This window comes from Clarias gariepinus, chromosome 6, assembly GCF_024256425.1.
Source record: "Clarias gariepinus isolate MV-2021 ecotype Netherlands chromosome 6, CGAR_prim_01v2, whole genome shotgun sequence".
Taxonomy (NCBI): domain Eukaryota; kingdom Metazoa; phylum Chordata; class Actinopteri; order Siluriformes; family Clariidae; genus Clarias; species Clarias gariepinus.
This window is the reverse complement of record NC_071105.1, coordinates 13467748-13486999: the sequence shown is the minus strand read 5'-3', so window position 1 is coordinate 13486999 and position 19252 is coordinate 13467748. Positions and strand designations below refer to the sequence as shown.

At 37.1% G+C, this 19252-nt stretch overlaps 1 protein-coding gene across 3 annotated transcripts in view; it reads left to right on the top strand.

Moving 5' to 3' along the window:
* sned1 (sushi, nidogen and EGF-like domains 1) overlaps positions 1–16698 on the top strand; it is a 47782-nt gene extending 31084 nt beyond the window's left edge. For 2 of the 3 annotated variants that reach the window (XM_053499450.1, XM_053499452.1), the window contains 15 exons: positions 149–262; positions 5095–5208; positions 5317–5433; positions 6056–6343; positions 6830–7013; positions 7122–7234; positions 8822–9100; positions 9341–9479; positions 9563–9645; positions 11240–11338; positions 11644–11760; positions 12018–12105; positions 13291–13370; positions 16120–16147; positions 16272–16698. In XM_053499450.1, the coding sequence (XP_053355425.1) occupies positions 149–262; positions 5095–5208; positions 5317–5433; positions 6056–6343; positions 6830–7013; positions 7122–7234; positions 8822–9100; positions 9341–9479; positions 9563–9645; positions 11240–11338; positions 11644–11760; positions 12018–12105; positions 13291–13370; positions 16120–16145 (1841 nt within the window). In that variant the 3' untranslated portion in view covers positions 16146–16147; positions 16272–16698. The remainder of the gene's footprint in view (positions 1–148; positions 263–5094; positions 5209–5316; positions 5434–6055; positions 6344–6829; positions 7014–7121; positions 7235–8821; positions 9101–9340; positions 9480–9562; positions 9646–11239; positions 11339–11643; positions 11761–12017; positions 12106–13290; positions 13371–16119; positions 16148–16271) is intronic. The other variant, XM_053499451.1, reaches the window with a different exon arrangement.
* The last annotated feature ends 2554 nt before the right edge of the window (positions 16699–19252 follow it).

Here is a 19252-nt window from a genome sequence, read left to right as displayed (position 1 = left end):
ACCTCCACGAACATTTTTCATCACACATTTATAAGACTCATTTTTCTCAAAAAACATACACATTCATTTGAATGATTTGAGCAATTCTTTCCTGCTCGTCTTCAAACGGTTTGTGTCTCTTACAACTATCCTCTGATTTTCTTCTTAGAAATAAATGAGTGCTTGTCTCAGCCGTGTATGAACGGAGGCACGTGTCGAGACCGGGTGGCATCCTTTGTGTGTGAGTGTGAGTCCGGATTTACTGGCCAACGCTGTCAGACAGGTGACTACAGCCTACTAATCTGCCATCCATTGCTGAGTTATTGGTAATTTGATGACTCTGTTAGAGATAGTGATGACACGTGGCATGTGGTAAAATTTATTCCATCCAGTGTTCTGTATATAGACGCAGTGTTTTCTATATCTGTATATGGCAGCAGGGACAGATCTGCCTGTCCTAGTCCTGGTCTGTGTTCCAATACTGTTTTCAACACCTTTTTTTTTTTTTTTTTTAGAAATAAGGCTCTTAAATAGCTAAATACAGTATGTAGAAAAGTACAGGTAAAGTAGAAAGCTACATAAGAAAATTTGCAAATGCAAGATGTAAATTCAGCAAGTTTTCTGAATCAAGCAGGAGCTGATTTGTTCAAAAAGTCCAGTGAATTTAAGTTTATGGGTTATTAAATTGATCTGGAAAAGCACTAAAAACTATTTTAAAAAATATAACATCTTACTCGGGTTATGACACACACACATGCACACATCTATATGAAATTGTTAGCTGGCTAGCAATAACCTGGTTTGCCATAACATCTTTACACATTTATATAGTCCCCAATGATTATAAACTCAAATGCATGTTACCCCTGGATAGCTTTCCATGTGCAACAACTGTTATAACAGCTGTTTGGTGTTTTGTTTTTTATCTTTCTCTGTCCTGTGAGGATAATCAGCAGATTATTATCAATAACAGACAACCCAAGTTATCCATAATGACATTAATCCAAAAAAGGAAGGACCAGGGGAATAATAGTCTTACAAAGATACGTTGTAACTGGCGGGCCCATGCATCCATTCTAACAAAAAGGCTTGTCTGTAAAGCGGAATTGTGAGACCAAGTTGATAAAGGCATGTTAAAACAGTATTGGAATGAAAGTCTGGAAGGCAGTGGAATTTAATGTTACTGTAATTTAATTCCCCAATTTGTGCTAGTGCACTCAAAACAATTCCAAAAAGTGTACAGCTTCAAAGGTTCAACATTTCAACATTTAACCTAAGAAAGTATGTGGCAAAAGACTATACTTACAATTAACAATTTCCCTTTGGGATTGAAAAAAAGTACTCTATCAGTTCAGTAGAGCATATTGAATAATATACAGGACTACTGTGTATCACAATCAAAATTTATTCATGCAGATAAGGCTTTGTCTAATTATATATACATACATTTGAATATATTATACAGCAAAACCATAAATCTAACTTTTGAATGTTAATTAAAATGTTTATTTAATTGTAAAGAGGAGATTTATGGATGCAGTGAGAGAGGACATGAAGTTAGTTGGTGTGAGAGAAGAGGATGCTGAGGATAGGGTTAGATGGAGGCAGATGATTCGCTGTGGCGACCCCTGAAAGGGAACAGCCGAAAGACAAAGAAGAAGATTTAATTGTAAAGACCTTTTAAATGATTTTTTAAATTAAATTGTTGAAATAATATTACTTTATTATTTAATCAAGAAAATATTAAGCTTTTTAATACAAACATTATGCTTTTTCAGTACATAATTTAACATAAATTTAGCAATATTCCAAATTTTGGTAAATTTCTCTGTGGTATCCTTTGACACAAGAATAAGCAATTTAAAAAAAAAAAAAGTAATCACTGTGGGTAATCAGCTAGAAACCGATACATATAGGAATAAAATGATATTGAGATGTGTGCGTAAAACTTATTCAAATTAATTCAACTAAATTTTATTTTTATAGCGCTTTTAACAATTGACATTGTCGCAAAGCAGCTTTACACAATCAAAAGAATTGTTTAAGTTTGTATGAGATGAGAACATGTATGAATTAAAATGATATGGGTGTCCCTGATGAGCAAACAGAGGAGACAGCAACAGTGGCAAGGAAAAACTCCCTGAGATGGTAAGAGGAAGAAATTTTGAGAGGAACAGGACAAGTCAGACAGCTCCAGGGGGCAGTAGGGGTCTGGATCACTGGCAGTTCAGGAGCGACATGTATAGCATGACAGAGAGACAGGCAGAGAAGGAAAGAAAGAGAGAGAGAAAGAGAGGAGGCGAGAGCAAAAGAGAAGGAGATATGGCAGTTAGGTGTGGTCACAGTCAAACAATGTATAATGTGAATGTATATTCATTTATTGGAAGACTATTCCATAACTTTGGGGCTTTGTAAGAAAAAGCTCTGCCCCTGCTGTAGTTTTCATAATACGTGGTACTGACAAGCAGCCTACATCCTTTGATCGAAGTAGGAATAGTGGATCGTAAGACACAAGCAGTTCACTCAGATACTGCGGCGCAAGACCATTTAATGGTTTATTCGTCAAGAGTAGTATTTTAAAATCGATGCGAAATTTCACAGGGAGCCAATGCAGTGCGGATAAGGTAGGGGTGATGTGCTCATATCTTCTGGTTCTGGTGAGGACTCTCGTTGCTGCATTCTGGACTACCTGAAGCTTGTTTATACACCTAGTTAAACAAACAGACAGTGGGGCGTTATAATAGTACAATAGTTCAACCTAGAGGTGATAAAAGCATGAACTATCATCGTTTAGCGACAGTATATTTCTTATCCTGGCATTATTTCTGAGGTGAAAGAATGCTATCCTGGTAATATTATCTACATGTGCTTCAAATGAAAGGCTGGGATCTATAATCACACTGAGGTCTTGTTGCACTTGATAGAACAGAGAGGCCATTTAATGTTACGGTTTAATTAGAAAGCTTGCTTATAACTGCTTGTGCTTGACTAGAACTTCTTCTTATCAGGATTAAGCAGAAGAAAGTTCATTAATATCCAATCTATTATGTCCTGCACACATGGCTCAACTTTAGTAAGCTGTTTTTTCTCATCTGGTTTTGCTGACACGTATAACTGTGTTTTATCAACATAACAATGAAAACTAATACCATGCTTATGATTTATGTTGCCCAGAGGAAGCATGTCAATAAAAAAAAGCACTGGGCCTAAAACTGAACCCTGTGGAACACCAAACTCCACTTTGGAACATGCAGAATCTGAAGAAGAATACTATGATCAATAGTGTCAAAAGCAGCACTGAGGTCGAGTAACACAAGTATAGTGTGAGGCCAATAGGAAGTCATTTACTACTTTAACAAGTGCTCTCTCTGTGCTGTGATGAGACCTAAATCCTAACTGATACAGTTTGTTTATGCCATTCCTATGTAGATATGAACATTGTTGCTTTGCTACTATCTTTACCAGAATCTTAGTGATAAAGGGGAGGTTTGATATCGACCTGTAATTAGACAGCTGACAAGGGTTAAGGTCAGGTTTCTTAATTAGCTGTAAGCTTACAGTATATCATTATAAACGTTATATTCATTCATCTCAATAATGTATATCATAATAAAACATAATGAACTGCCATCATGAAACAAGCTTTTTCTTTAAGATATGCAATGATGTGCCTTGTGGGTGGGGCTTAAGCGTAACGAGTAGTGATATAACAGACTGCAGTTGATCAGGTACAGACGTACAGGTACTAACCAAACTTTAACCATCAGTAAAATTTCTACTCCCTCTATGTAGTGTTATATTTGGGCCCATTCCTGAGGTATTTTGCAGGTACACATCCTATATTTGCACTTAACCAAAATCTTTCATGTGTGCACACTAATTAATTTTCACTTGCTCAATCTCTTTTATACATTCTCACTTTCTGCTGGTGGATGCATGTGCCCGCCCTAGTGGAGTGCAGAAACCCATCCACTCCAATAAAAAACAGGTTAAATAATATCAGCACTTTTAGTATTTCACTAAAAGTAGCCTTTAAATTAACAAGATAAAAAAAACTTATACCAATTATTATTATTATTATTATTATTATTATTATTATTATTATTATGATTGTTTAAATTAATAACCATGGCTCATATTGCACTTTAATTTAACAATTACATATTGAATATTTTATTTTAAATTTGGACATCTTGAATGCTGTTTTCATTTAAGACAATTGTGTTCTTTAAGTACTGCTAGTAAAATATTAAAAGCAAAATTATATTTTGACTTCCTTATATACTTCCTTTCGTTGCTGATTCAGAAAAGAAGATCACATTTCACTAGATCCATCCATAACTAAAAAAAACTTGATTTTATTTAATAGCTATTGAAAGACACTTTTTTTGTTGGGGTGGGGGGGGGATGTTGACATTGCTAAAAATTGTACTGTAATGTATACATTTTATTCGTGAATATGGTATGACAAACAAATCTTGTTTTTTTCTATTTGTGATTTGTCATTTTTTCCAAAAAATTGTTAACACATCTTAGCAACTTTTTCCCCATTTTACATGCTATTATTGCAATGTATTTATGTATTTCGCTCTCAACAGAGTACCAGTGTTGAAAGTAACAAGAATGAGCAAATATGTATAAAATGTTGTTAACAAGTATGCATGTTAATGGCAAGGGACATTGTAATGATTTACATTAGTCAGCATCACATGCAATTTAAGGACTGCCTCTTCAATAATATTTAGAACTCAACTAAAATGTGTAAATTTTTCCTAAAGTGTAATGGATGGTTTATGAGATTGATGGAAAATTATGTTTTTTGAGCCCTTGCTCTTAAATATATTCATAAATTAATCCAAAAATAATGAGATTTTAAGTATTTTAAAGATTAAGTTGTAGTTATATTTGGCTAGGACAGGCAGATGTCCAGTTTTGTAAATGCGTAATCTGAATCATGCGCATACAGTAGGTAACCCTATTTACGAATGTACTGGCACCCTGATCATGGAATCATCTGATAACTGTGTTGGTATTTCCGCTGTGTCTGACTTGGCCATTAAAGGAAAGTGACTTTACTGGTATCAGCTGACTGAAATCCCTCTGCTTTATCTGTAGAGCAGGATGGATGCGAGTCAAACCCCTGCCAGAACGGAGGTGTGTGTCGAGGCTACAGGAGGAGGCATCTGTGTGTGTGTAAAGAGGGCTACACTGGAGACCGCTGCCAAACTTGTATGTTGAACATCACTTTCAAGTACTGTACTATGGTCACACTGCTGAAGAGTTCTGGACATGCAAGGTGACTGAACATTGTTAGACCAATCTCTTATCGCCCTCTAGTGGAAAACCCGTGTGTGTTACAGCCGTGTGGGAGCCGAGGCTTCTGTCGCAGTGACAGGAGAGGAAATTACAGCTGTGCCTGCAGGGTGGGACACACCGGCCGTGACTGTGAGAGAGGTACAGTGTGTGATTGAGTCATGCTCCACCTGGTGTGACTTTGCTTAATGAAACTTATTCCTTTTTCAACATTTTACACATAAATTGGTGCTAATAATAACAAAGCAGGTTATTCTGGTTGAATAGTAGCACTTAGTATTTACCAAGCCTCATGCACTAGTTAAAGTTTTGTCCTGATGAAGTTGGATTTGCTGCAGGCGTACTACTAATAAACAAAAACAAATTAATACTTGGTGGCTTAGTGGTTAGCACTGTCACCTTGCACCTTCAGGTTCCAGGTTCGATTCCCACCGTTGTGGTTGTGTGCATGGAGTTTACATGTTTAATGGGTTTCCTCCCACAGTCCAAAGAAATGCAGATTAGGCTATTTGGCATTCCCAAATTGCCCATTGTGTGTGAATGAGCATTTGAGTGTCTGACCACTTTAGAAGACATCTTTTCTAATACCCATTGGGTTATGTTACCCAAAATGCTATTTACTGTTACTGATAGAAATAACAGGTTCTTTGGTTCATACTCTAGTCATGGCATAACCAGTGTTAGACACTATATGTTCTGTTTAAACATGCATGTTACTGGAACAAGAATACATGATAACAATCATTATTCTTCACTAAACCAGATCTCCTGCCTCCATCTGGCCTCCATGTCCTGAGAGTTGAGGAAAGTGAAGTAGAGCTAAGATGGGATCAAGCTGACACCAGTCAGAACCTGATCAGTGGTTTTGCCATCACTTATGCTCCGATTGGACAAAGCCCACGAAAAACAGACTTCCTTGAGAAGCAGCATTCAACGTACGTGCTGCAGGGCCTGAGTCCAGGACAGCTCTACAACATCTCTACTTACTCAATCAAACGCAATTCCAACAGCAACGACATCAGCCAGCCCGCGTTTGCCCTCATACGCACAAGTGAGAGCCCTGGCTTTAACCCCTTATTCAGGGGTGTCAATCATAATACATTGCGATGCCAAATGTCAAATTCAAATAAAAAATTTATTTGTCACATATACAGTCATACACAGTACGATATGCAGTGAAATGCTTATATGACCGCCAGTGACCTTAGAAAAAAAAAACGTATACATAAGAAATAAATATAAATGAAAAGAAATACTAAAGAAAATAAATTTATTTAGTAAAATAAACTGTACAAATAAAGGCATAATAAAAAAATATTACAAAATATAAAAGAAAAAGTATATATATATCAAGTATAGTCACATAGGAAAGTATATATCACATATAGTCAAGTCTGACTGTCTTGTAAAACGCCAACTAATTCTACTCAGCTGTATTTTGTATGCATCATTAGTTACGTTTGCATGGACAATATTTCTACAATTCGATTGAAATCATTCTGATTAGAGAGTTATTCTCTTTTTATTCTCGTTTCAGGGCCTCGAAAGGTTGATCAGCTGCAGGTTGTGAACGTCTCCTCTTCCCAGGTGTGGCTACAGTGGTTAGTGCAGGTGGGCTGGCAAGCTGCTGTCAACCTGGTGCGGGTATCTCTGGTGCCTTCAGATGGTAGTGGCACTCGTACGGCTGTCCTTAATGCCAGTGTTATGGAATACAGCTTCAGGTCAGCCTCATGTTAACATCCAGTGCTTAGTCCTAGGAGAACTCATTCTAAACACTAGATGTCTCCCCATGTAGCAGTTGAAAAAAAAATCTAATGTGTGTGTCACAGTTCTCTTCTTCCAGGTCAGAAGTACACTTTAGATGTGCTGACACAGAGTGGACTACGTCCTGAGGATCTGCCGGCCTCCAGCCACTCTTCTGGACCCCTGCACTTCTGGACAAGTATGTTTAACTCCTATATAAAGGAAATTACAGTATACACAATCACACATGTACACACAGTGCATACAGTCATGTACAAAAGTTAGTAGCTGCTCTTTTAATATGATGTGTTTTTGTGTAAAAACAGTAAAGCTCATCTGATTGTAGTTGGTCTTAGTATTAGACAAATACAACTTCAGACAAACAACATATTTTTTTCATTGCGCCATTATTTATTTAATAAAAATGAAGCCAAAAAGAAAACAATATGTGGGCAATACTAAGTACCCATGATTCAATAGCTTGCAGATCCACATTTAGAATCAATATCTTTAAGTAATTATTTCCTGTATGACTTCATCAGTCTCTCACATCATTTTGGAAGAATTTTGGTCCATTCGTATATTTACAACATTGCTTTGTCAGCCACCAATTGTGTAAGATCCCCTACTAAAAAAGATACGAAAGGCCTGTAATTTTCATCATAGGTATACCTCAACTATGAGAGACAAAATAAGAAAAAAATCCAGAAAAGCACATTGCAGAATAAAAAAAAAATTATATACAAAATGCAAAAATTGCTAATTATAGTGGGAAATAAGTATTTGGCCAATAACAAACTTTCATCTCAATACTTTGTTATATACCATTTGTTGGCGATGACTAAGGTCAAACATTTTCACACAGTGTTGCTGGTATTTTTGCTGAATTGTTCAGATGGAGTTTTGCAAACCACAGTGGTGCTTTTGTTTGTATCTTCTTCTAATTGTACTACCGTGTAACATGCTCAGCAAGGCGTGTAGGACCTGTTGTATAATTCTTATTTTTTGTATTTCTCTGAGCATTGTACAGTCTGACCTTGGGGTGAAGGTGCTGGGACATTCACTCCTGCAACTTTCTTGAATTCTTTCCCTTCGTAAATAATCTTTATCACTGTAGAATGTTGAACTCCAAATTGTTTATAAAGGATTTTATAACCCTTTCCAACTTAAATTAAAGTAAAAAAAAGCTCATTAAAAATTTAGTCAGAGGAAAAGTTACAGAGTTACTTTTTTTAACAGCGGGGATGGGATGGGGGATTCTGGTGTAGTTCGAAAAAGACAAGCGAATATAAGTCTCAAACTAGTTGTTTTTAACTGAAGGAACACCTTTAAATAATAAAGCTGTTGCTTTTCTTTGTGCTTGAAATCAAAGTGGCCACTTAAATATGGTGTGACGCTTTGCGCGGGATTGCCAAGGGGAAAGAGAGCTCAGAGCCAAGAATAACGTTCAGCACAAAACCTTCGTTACTTTCCACCAGCAACACCTAGCTGCAACTGATTCACTTAAATCCTGTGGAAGCAGTAAGGGGATACTTAGTGGTAATGTTTTTTTTTTTCATTATGGCTTGATCTATGTACATAAATAATTGCATAGTAAAAAAGTTATTTAATACGATCTGCTACAATCACATGATCTTTATTATGTTTTCCCCCAAAACCATATAGAATTTAAAAAGAAGGTACTAACTTTTGCACGAAACTGTATATTAACAGAAATCCATAAAAATATATTTTATATATGTTTCTATTTTGTTCTAAAAGGTTCTAATCCTATTTCCCATATCAGAACCGCTGCCTCCCCAGAACCTCTCTCTATCCCACGTCAGCTCGAGCACTGCACGAGTCACATGGGACCGGCATCCCAGAAGCATTCCTGATGGCTTTGTGGTAAATGTGACACGTGGCCTTACCACTCGGAGCCGCTACCTGAATGATGGAACGCTGAGTATATATACGATAAGAGATCTGAGCCCGGGGCAGCACTATCGCCTCGCCCTGACCGCTGTGCGCAACACAGGCCAGGAGCAGATCCACAGTGCGGCCCAACACTTAGCCTTTACCACACGTGAGTCATAAGTATCAGCTACTTATCAGCTACCCTTTATGTTCCAGCTGTACAATGTGTATAGAAGTTGGCATATTTATTGGCATACTTATGAAAGAAAATTTTTAAAAAGTTGGTGGGTTGGACCTGTAAGCAAAGCTACCAACTCCTCATATGTTAGATTGGACTTTTCCTAATATATAAATATCATTTTGAGAAATCATGTGGCCAAATTAATAAATGTAAAATGGTCTTATACAGTGCCACTGGAGGAGCTACAGGGAAAATCTGCAAGAGCTCAGGGAGGTCAGGACACCCCTAGCAGGCGCAATCTGACTCGCACTAAATTACAACATCAAGGTGCTGATAAGGACAGGGATCATTCAGAAGAACAGCCAAGGTAGGTAAATGTTGGGGAAATAAAATACATTTTTTTATAATCTTTAGACATGTTTTTAAGTTTTTCATTCTGGTTTGTCACAGATACACAGAGCTGATAGACGGTCGGGGGAGGATAACGACCAAATTCACCAACTCACAGCGCAAAGCCATTCGCCATCGCACAAGTTAGTGATGATTTTACCAGGATTTGTTTTTACATGACTTTGATGCAGGGGAGCAGGGTCTAAGGCATTGTCCTGGTGATCAGGAGGACTCCGGTTTAAATCCCAGCACCACCGAGCTGCCATTGTTAGGCTTTTAAGCAAGGGTCTTTACCCTCAACCACGCGATTCAGTGGTTCAGATACGATCAGGTGTCATGGCAGAGATGGCACCCTGACCCTGTAAGAAACTGTCACTGAAATGATGCGGATTTCCCCAAGACTGGGGAATATTTGTCATTCAATGTGCCTGATGTCATGTGGCCAGACAGACTTTGATGCATGCCGTTGTTTGATTGTTTGTCTGACTAGCACTTAAACCCTCAAGACCAACTGACCAACTGATGAGTCCAAGCTAATTCCAAGTTTTTTCTAAAAAGCTCTTCTTCAATATATTTAACCAAACAAATACAGAGTATTAGTAGCAAGTACTAGTAACTTTCTGTCTGTTTGCACCAAAGTAAGTTTGGGCAGCTATTATACACTTCCCAGTCCCCCAAAAAATGTGCTTTTAGAAGAGTCAACCTACTGCCCTGCATCAAGCAAAGAACACATTAAAATGGAATTGGCTTGAAAACTGTCCAACAAATCATTAAAACCTGAAAGTATAGTGCAAAATCGTCACCTTTGCAGGGAAGAAGGAAAGCACATGAAGCGATGCACTCATCATGCATAGTGTCTATTGTACAAACCTCTGAAAGCAGTGTTATGATCTGTGGTCACTTCAGTTGGTCAGGTCTAGACTCTGCAATGTTATTTGGCAATAAAATGATGTCAGCTGACGACCTGAATGTATGGAATAACCAGGTTATAACATTTTTGGTGTTTTTTTTTGCATGCGCATAGGTGACCCACTTCGAGAAAGTAATCAAAACTAAAGGGGGGTTGAATTAAAACTGTGACTTTTTTTCACCGTGGAACAAAATGAGTATTTTAATATGAATAAATTTGATTAAAACCATTAAGTAAACTTTATGAAGGTAGATAAAATTAGGCTCATTATTATATTATATGATTGATTCTTGCTAACTTTAGAACATTGATTATTATGTTGTGAGTAACACAAATCCAGAGCTTATCTCAGGAATTCTAAGCACTAGGGAGGAATGCCATCTGAATCACAGGACATCATTCACACACAGTGACACACTAATTCACACCTAGGGGCCATTTTAGGGTAGACAATTGACTCACACGCTCGTTTTGCAAAAGTGGGAGGAAAACAAATAATCTGAAGGCAATCCAAGCAAAGGTGGCCTGAGCTCAGGGCCGAACATCCTGGGACCCTAAACTGTGAGGCACCAGGAGTCCGTGATGCACCCCTGTATCAGCATAATAATATATAATCTATTGTTTAATGGAAACAATTAGCCATGATTGCAATCCCATGTTGAACCTTTCCCCCTGGTGCCCAGCATGTTCTATATAATTTTATCATTTAATAAGTAAAATGGGCAGAACTAATGTATTTTCTTGATGCATGAAAGTTTTTACTCAAGATGAATCAAATAGTGAACAATAAATTAACTTGAGCTCATTTGCACTGTAATTTCATACAGAACCAGAACCTCCAGTCAAACTAGAGAGAATGGAGGAAACGACCAACAAAATCAGTCTGGCCCTGGAGATCCCTGAAGAAGTGACAAAAAGGAAAAGCGGTGAGGGTTCCTTTCAATAAATAAAGTGTTATCTCAAGAAACAACAGGTTTCTTTAGATTCTGCTTTGGCTGTAAGTGATATTCTGACCCTCTAATTGCTGCCAGCTGAGGTAACACCCAAAGTGTCAAGGTGAAGCTGCATAACACACATCCAGTCTTACAAGATAGTATACAACTTGCTTTTAAATATCTTTGATCCTTTTAGACCTTTTATTTTATTGATCTCTATCAGCTTTTTTCCATGGAATGAGTAGTTGAAATGCTATATGTATTGCATTTTAAAATGTCTTTTTTTGGGGTAATAGAGACCCAGCGTGACTGCAGGACTCAGCCATGTCAGAATGGAGGGAAGTGCACACAGAGTGGAGGCATTTACAGCTGTGAATGTCCGACGAGCTTTAAGGGCAGACAGTGTGAACTGTGTAAGTCCAATCAGCAAGCCGCATTTTATGGCATCCTTTCTTTCTCAGAGTCGTGAAACACACTCAAGACACTTCAGATTCTTGTCAGACATTTTCCAACTTGGGCATGGCTATCTCAGCTCTTACCACATTAGTGTGTTTTGTTATCTAGTTTTGATATCGCATGTAAGCATGTGTTTCTAAAATAACTTCAAACAATCGTTTGTGCACATGTACCCCTCTCTCTCTCTTTCTTATATGTATATATTTTCCCGTAGATTGCCAACGAGTAAAACATCCATGCACCCGCCTCTACTCTGAAACAAAAAGCGTGCCTGTATGGGAGGATGGAGTCTGCCATTATCTGTAAGGGATTTTCTTCTTCGTCCTGTGTAGCCCCGGTTGTACCTGCAGATAAAAATATTGGTAAAGCTGTATGTAAATGTTTGGGGACATGCTTAGTTCATTTGTTCCATGGATCACCAAAGTTATGCATGACACATAACTTGAATAAACTCAAATAGTTTTTCGAGAATGACTGACGGGAGAATACTAAAAAAAGAACTCCTTAAGGATGGTAGAGGAGGCACGCTGGCAGAGCAGGGCCTTACAGCTCCAGGGTGCTTAGTGTTTCATCTACTGTGTAGATCCTCCCCGGGTGCATGTGGGATTCCTCCACCGACCTCCCAAGCACATGCTGGTAGAAGTGGTTAAGCTAAAAATATGAGCTTTTGGATGGGGGGGGGAGTATGGAAGGGGGAGGGGGGAAGTATGGAAGGGGGAGGGGGGATTGGGTGCGGGGGGTTGTTGATGGTAGTTGTTGCGTTACATATTCCAACCCCTCACCACCATGACCCTGACCAGAATAACATGGTTAATTAGGATGTAGAATTACATTGATATTAATGATATTATAATAAAGACAAACAGTAATTCAGTAACAACAACAACCTACAATTTTTTATTTTAAGACACGAAGTTCAGCTGTTCTACTTGCTAGAATCGTATTGTCAAGTGCATTCGCAAAACCCATTAAGCACAATGATAAAACTGGCTCTCATGAAGACCAAGACTAAAACTATTTTTAAAGTTCATTTAGAGTCAGCAACCTTAAAAATCACCAATTAACAAACAGCACCTCAGATTAGAGCCTTTACAGAGGATAAATAGCAGCCACATCTTAATATCAACTGTTCAAAGAGATTATTGCATATTTGGAATGCCTTCAGCATTGTTTAAGAACAAAATGAAAATCAGGAAAGACCATGGTATTAGATGTAGTGACCAATCTTTTGACTGGTAATATATACAGTATAATGGCAATAAAATTGCCATTTTGCTTTCTAAAGCCTATCCAAAAAGTATGATTGATGTGACAATGTCATAGCAAAATAGTATTTTATCAGATATTTTTCTTATTAATAATAAATTAAAGAGTTATCTGAAAAATTTACCCCCGGCTTTGGCATACAACTTCATAGACTCCTGTATCTCATTTGCTCTTGATTTTAATTGTCTTTGACTTCCTTTTTCCCCCTTTTTCTTTCACAGATATAAAAGAACATATAAAGTACAGCAGGACTTATGTTTTAGAGAGATCTGTGAACCTGTGCTCAATAAGAAAAACCAAAGTAAGTATACGACAGACAAGCTCCAGATTTGAAGCTTATGTTATTGTCTTGTGTAAGATTTCATGATTGCGGTCCAGGTAAGCTTAAAATAACATCAGACTGGGTAAAATACAAAGTGGTGTGTCTGAAAATCATTCCTGGAGGACAGCTCATCAAAATGATGATTTATAATTCTAATTTCCACCTAGAATTCCTGTTACGGTTAATTAACTACAGCCAAAATCATCACATAATCAGAACTCATAACTCTATTTTGAGCTTTTGAGATTGATTTTGGCATGACATTTTACTGTGTTCTGTGTATCTTTCTGTGAGTATCTTTTGATTGTCTGAGCAGAAGTTTTAAAGCCTACTCCACACAATTCAAATTTCACTACAAATTTTCCAGTGCAAGATTTTAAATCTATATTATTACATTTATATTTGGCATATCTTACTAAATTGTAAGTAGACCTTTGATGTTGGATCATAGACCTTGTCCTGTTTCATGCTAGAGGTTTCAAGGTACTTCTTTATGAGTGGATAAGAACAAGTGAGAACGTATGGTGATACAAAAGCTACAGAGATACCGTTTCCACCAGTAAAACAGAAGCACTGGCAAAGTTTTCAGACAGGATAGGACAACAGTAATGACCAAAAGTAGCACAAACTGTACCTGATGCTTGTCAAACCACCACTGTCTTGTTTAAGACTTCATATCATGATGTGGTTGTATTACCAGGCACTGTTCACTGACAAACTACAGTGATATGTTTGGCAGCCACAGTATATGCACTATGTAAGCTTAATGTTAACTATCTACACTACTCTACACATCATGCATCATCACGCATCCTCGCCATGTGTAGCCACTGTGAACCATGTCTCTACCAATAAGTGGTTCAGTACCTTCCATTTACTAGTGTCACATTTCTGCTTAGGGACTCACATTTGGTTCCACTAATGGTAATTACAGACCTATTTCTTTTCATCCGTTTCTACTCAAGACCATGGACTATGATGTTCTACACAGCTGTTTTTATAGTTTCCCGTAAGTGACCTCCTGGAGGCCAACCAGTCTGAAAACAGCCCTTTTTGCAGTCACTGAGGCCTTAAGCAAATCCACAATGAGTTCTTTTTATTTTGTAATCAATATTATCAACATGTCTGCTGTCTTTAATACTCAATGGCCTGATCTGTAAGACGTACATAAGCAGTCCTAGATACAGGTTTATCACCTCACAGTCTTACTTCTCAAGTGCATCAAGGTTCCCTACTTGGTCCAATCATGTTGTCACTGTATACTAAATGAATGGGCTCGATAATCAGGCCACATTACTTCTTATTAATGTTAGTATAAAGTTGACAACCGACTTTGTTCTCTTTTCCCTCCATCCAATGCTTAAGACTTTCAGACTATAAATCAGACAGCCTTTCCAAGATCGTTTATGGGATAATGTCTCAAACTCAATCTCAACTAAGCAAACCAACTAACAATCATCATCAACACTCTTGCAGTCTATCCAGAACACAGAACTAAGTAATGTGACTAATCAGAACTAATCTGTGGCTCTACTATGGACAAATTAAAATCTTGTCTTAAAGGGGTAGTTCAGATTTTTTAAAGTCAGTCTTGAATCAAAATTGAGGTGCATATAAGAAGGGCTGTTCTATGTTTTTCAGCGACCATGAAGGTTGTCACCTGGAATGCAAGTATGTTGTAGATAATCAGAGCTGAATTCCACAACTCTCAATCTGTGCAAAAATGCATCCCAAACTTAATTATTTTCTTTCCCGGAAATAACCATATGGTTAGTTAACTAGTTAACACAGCTTGTTCCGAAAAAAAAGTTACATTTGTGCTAAAAACACAATAACTTCAAAATACACCAACTCGACATACACTATATTGCCAAAGCTTTTACTCACCTGCCTTCACATGCATATGAACTTCAGTAACATCAAATTCTTAATCCATAGGGGTTAATATGATGTTGGCACACAGCATCATATTTCTTTCCAGCTATAACAGATTCAACTCTTCTGGGAAGGCTTTCCACAAGGTTTAGGCAGGGCACTATTTTCAGTTCAGTGCATTTTTGCACTGAACAATGGTTGTGGAATTTGTTTACTTGCAAGTGATATACATCATGGTTGGTCTGCAGAGCAGCAGAACTTATAACATCCACGACCTCTTGTAATGTACTTTTATGCACCTGATTTTTTATTTAAAAATTCTGAACTATCCCTTTAAGAACAATCTTTTCTTCTTGGCATAAGAATAGTTTAAGATTACTTTAATAACTTTTACGTAGTTATTTCATTAAAGAGATTTATACTTTATATATTTTATATTTTGGTGTGTTGTGATTTCTTACTCTGTCTTGTGATGTAATTTTGATGTGACCTTTTAACCTTAATTTCTCTCAGCTGTACAGCATCAGGCTCTAGAAATGCATTGAACTGAATTACAAATCTGTGCAAATTTGCGCTCAAGAAATTACAACTAACCCAGTCAGAACTCTTATTCAGTGATCTAGTATTATATATGATTACTTAAAAAAATGTCTGAGCTTTTAAAGGTTTAAATGATAATAATGGGTAAATGTGTGTGTGTGTGTGTGTATATATATTATATATATATATCACTAACATATTTAAAAGTTTGCAGTTTGCATTAGCTGCAAGACTTAAGACTTTTAGAAAATATCAGACAATTTTAGCAAAATGTACTCTTGTGTAAAAATCAATACCATTTTTTTTTTATCAGACCGCAGAACACAAACGCAGCAATAAAGGTAATTGCATTGTTTTTGTTTCAGTTGTCATGCAACTTAACTTGTCTGATGTTGATTTTTAAATAAAAACCTGACTGAATTACGTACATAATACTTAAAATGATTTTATCCTGTTTTATTTCAGGAAGCTGTAGTAACTTGGTGAAGCACAGACCCCACTTCATCCAAAAACTGAAAATATGAATTGCTTATTTAGACAGTTTTATGGACATTTTTTCCACCTCTCATTCTCTAGATCATCATTTACCATACAGTTACCCTGCATCAATAGTATACCTCAACTGGAATGGATTTGTTATGTCGACACTACGTGGCTCTGTAGTTCCTCAGGGAATTCTTTCTTAAACGCTCGCCCCATTGCATCTCCCTTCAACAACTACATCTTATACAGCATCAGAACTGGTACTCTTTAAAATCGTTTTTTTTTTTCCCACTCACTCCTCAACAAGAGCACAAACAATTAATGAAAGCATCGCACGTGTCTCAGTGTTTGTATAAATCCAACTTCTCTGCAAGCTATCCTGTAAATAGTGTTCATAGGTGTGTTTTGTAGGTGAATATTTTAATAATAAAATAATTTTAAAAATTGCCTGTTGTCAGTTTTATATTGTCTGGTACGTCTTCCAAAGGAAGCTTTACCATGATAAAGAAAATGGGTGTTTCTAGGAAATGAAAACAATAAAATGTCAAATTGCAGAGTTACCTGATTTGATCTCTGCAGATCACCTTGGATTTCCCTGGAAAGAGGGTGCAGCTTAAAAATTATATGTGACGGCTTTAGGCATGGTAGTTTTTTATTTTAAAACATTTCATTTATAAAATTGCTGTATATTAGCTAACACTGCATTTAAATGCTAATTTACACATAGATAAAAAAATCTTTTAAGTCATTGCACATTTCCAACTATTCAAACCATATGATATGGTGAGATTAATCTTAAACATCTTTAAGTATTTAATTAAAGGATTTGGGGTTTTATTTCCCTGCCTCAGTGTGTCTGTGTCCATGTAGTTCACATTTTATCCCCGCGCGTGCTTGGTGGGTTTCCTCTGGGTACTGCGGTTTCTGCCCACAGTCTAAAGACATGCAGATTAGGTTCATTGTTGTTAGCAAATTTCCCATAGTGTGTGAATAAACATGTGAGTGTGTGTATGTATGTGCCCTCCGATAAATTGGCAGCACATCCACGGTGTATTCCACCCAATGCCCCAAGTCTTCTGGGTGGCCCCCTGCAACCCTGTACAAAGGATGAAGCAGTATAGACAATAAGTGAGTGAGTAATTTTAGGCTGTGGCTTTATTTTACCACAAGGTGGCTCTGTTATGTATACGCTACACTCTGAATGGTTTTATGATTCATATGATTCTGTCAAATATTTTAAATGTATCCAACCTAATAGACATAAGAAATGTTTACTTTTTTTTAGTATACTGTGCTTTGACCTGTGGATTAGTGTTTTCCTACACTCCTGTTCATCCATTCCTGTTATTGTTGAGTCTGGTTTGCTACATTACATTATAATACACTGCAGCCAACCTCATTAACTCAGGAGGTTACAATCAAACTCAAATAGCTGTAACTATATTTTTAATACTGTAGATGGGTATACTTATCTAATAATAAATATACCAGGACTTTTAATGTTTTGTACCTTGTAATTTCTTCTAACTGTTATGTTTAGTAGCACCTGATAACTATGAACGTAATCAACAGCTTTGAACAGGAAGACGTTTACCGAAAGAATAGTACCTAATGTTCCTCATGTGAGAATATAAAAATGATATGAGAATAGTACAAGGATATACACAGATCAGCCACAACATTACTGTAACACCACATGACATTCACAATTTTTTTAATGATTTTTAACTTCAGTCTTTATCAGTAAACTGGTGACTGGATCATGTGCATGGGCCCAAAAGCCAGCCAGTCCAATTCGATCCCACAGAAAAGCCAATGTAGCACAAATCACCAAAAATTGTCAAAAAAGTGCCCATGATAGAACATCCCAGTCTTTAAACTTCCCAGATCCCAATCTAATTGAGCACCCATGGGATGCTCACCCATGAGCCCTACCTAATGTCTTATACCCCATCTTATATCCCATGGTCTCCAATATAGAGATTTTAACTCAAAATGATAATGTCACAGATCATCACCTCCCGAGATATACTCTTCCTAGAGAACAAATTAGCTGTGTCTCCCTATGTTATCGATTTGGTAGAAATATGAATCTGACTACTAAAGACAGATTCACAGGTAATCTGCCGAATCTGTCCCAATTTCTTATTAGACTCCTAAATGCAGACGATCTAGAGGAAGTGACTAATGTGCTGGTAAAAATAGTGTCCATGCTATTAGACACTGTTGCTCCCATCAAATTAAAGTCAGAGATAAAACACTTGCACCATGGTACAATAGTAATACTTGCATCATAAAGAGAGCAACCTGTAACCTTGAGCGAAAGTGGAGAAAAACTAAATGAGAAGTTTTTCGAATTGCGTATAGAGATAGTATGTGCAGCTATAGACAGGCTTTAAAAGCTGCTAGAGCCGAGCATCTGAGCTGACTGATAGCAAGAAACCAAAACAATCTCAATCCCAGTGGCTCCACTAACAAAACCCATGCTGCCTGCAGAGAGTCTTCCATCACAGTTTAGAAGTGAAGACTTTATGTACTTCTACAATGAAAAAATCGATAAAATCAGGAAGAAAATTACGGAAATTCAACCTCTAATAGCATCTTATGATCCAATCCAGTCTAAAGCTTCACATTAAGATTTTCAGTGCTTTACAGGTATAGGATAGAAGAGCTGTATAAACGTATCACCTCGGCTAAATCAACAACGTGCTTGTTACTGTAGATCCAGTCCCAACCAGATTTTTAAAAGAAGTGATGCAAACAGTTTGAGTGCTGCTTCTGAACATTATTAATTCTTTATTATACAGTATCTACGTCACATCCCTTAACCTTTCAAGTTGGCAGTTATTAAGCCTCCTCTTAAAAAATATAATTTAGAGAATTACAGACCGATTTTAAACCCTCCGTTTATATCAAAAATATTAGAAAAGGTGGTGTCAGCCCAAATATGCACATACATGCAG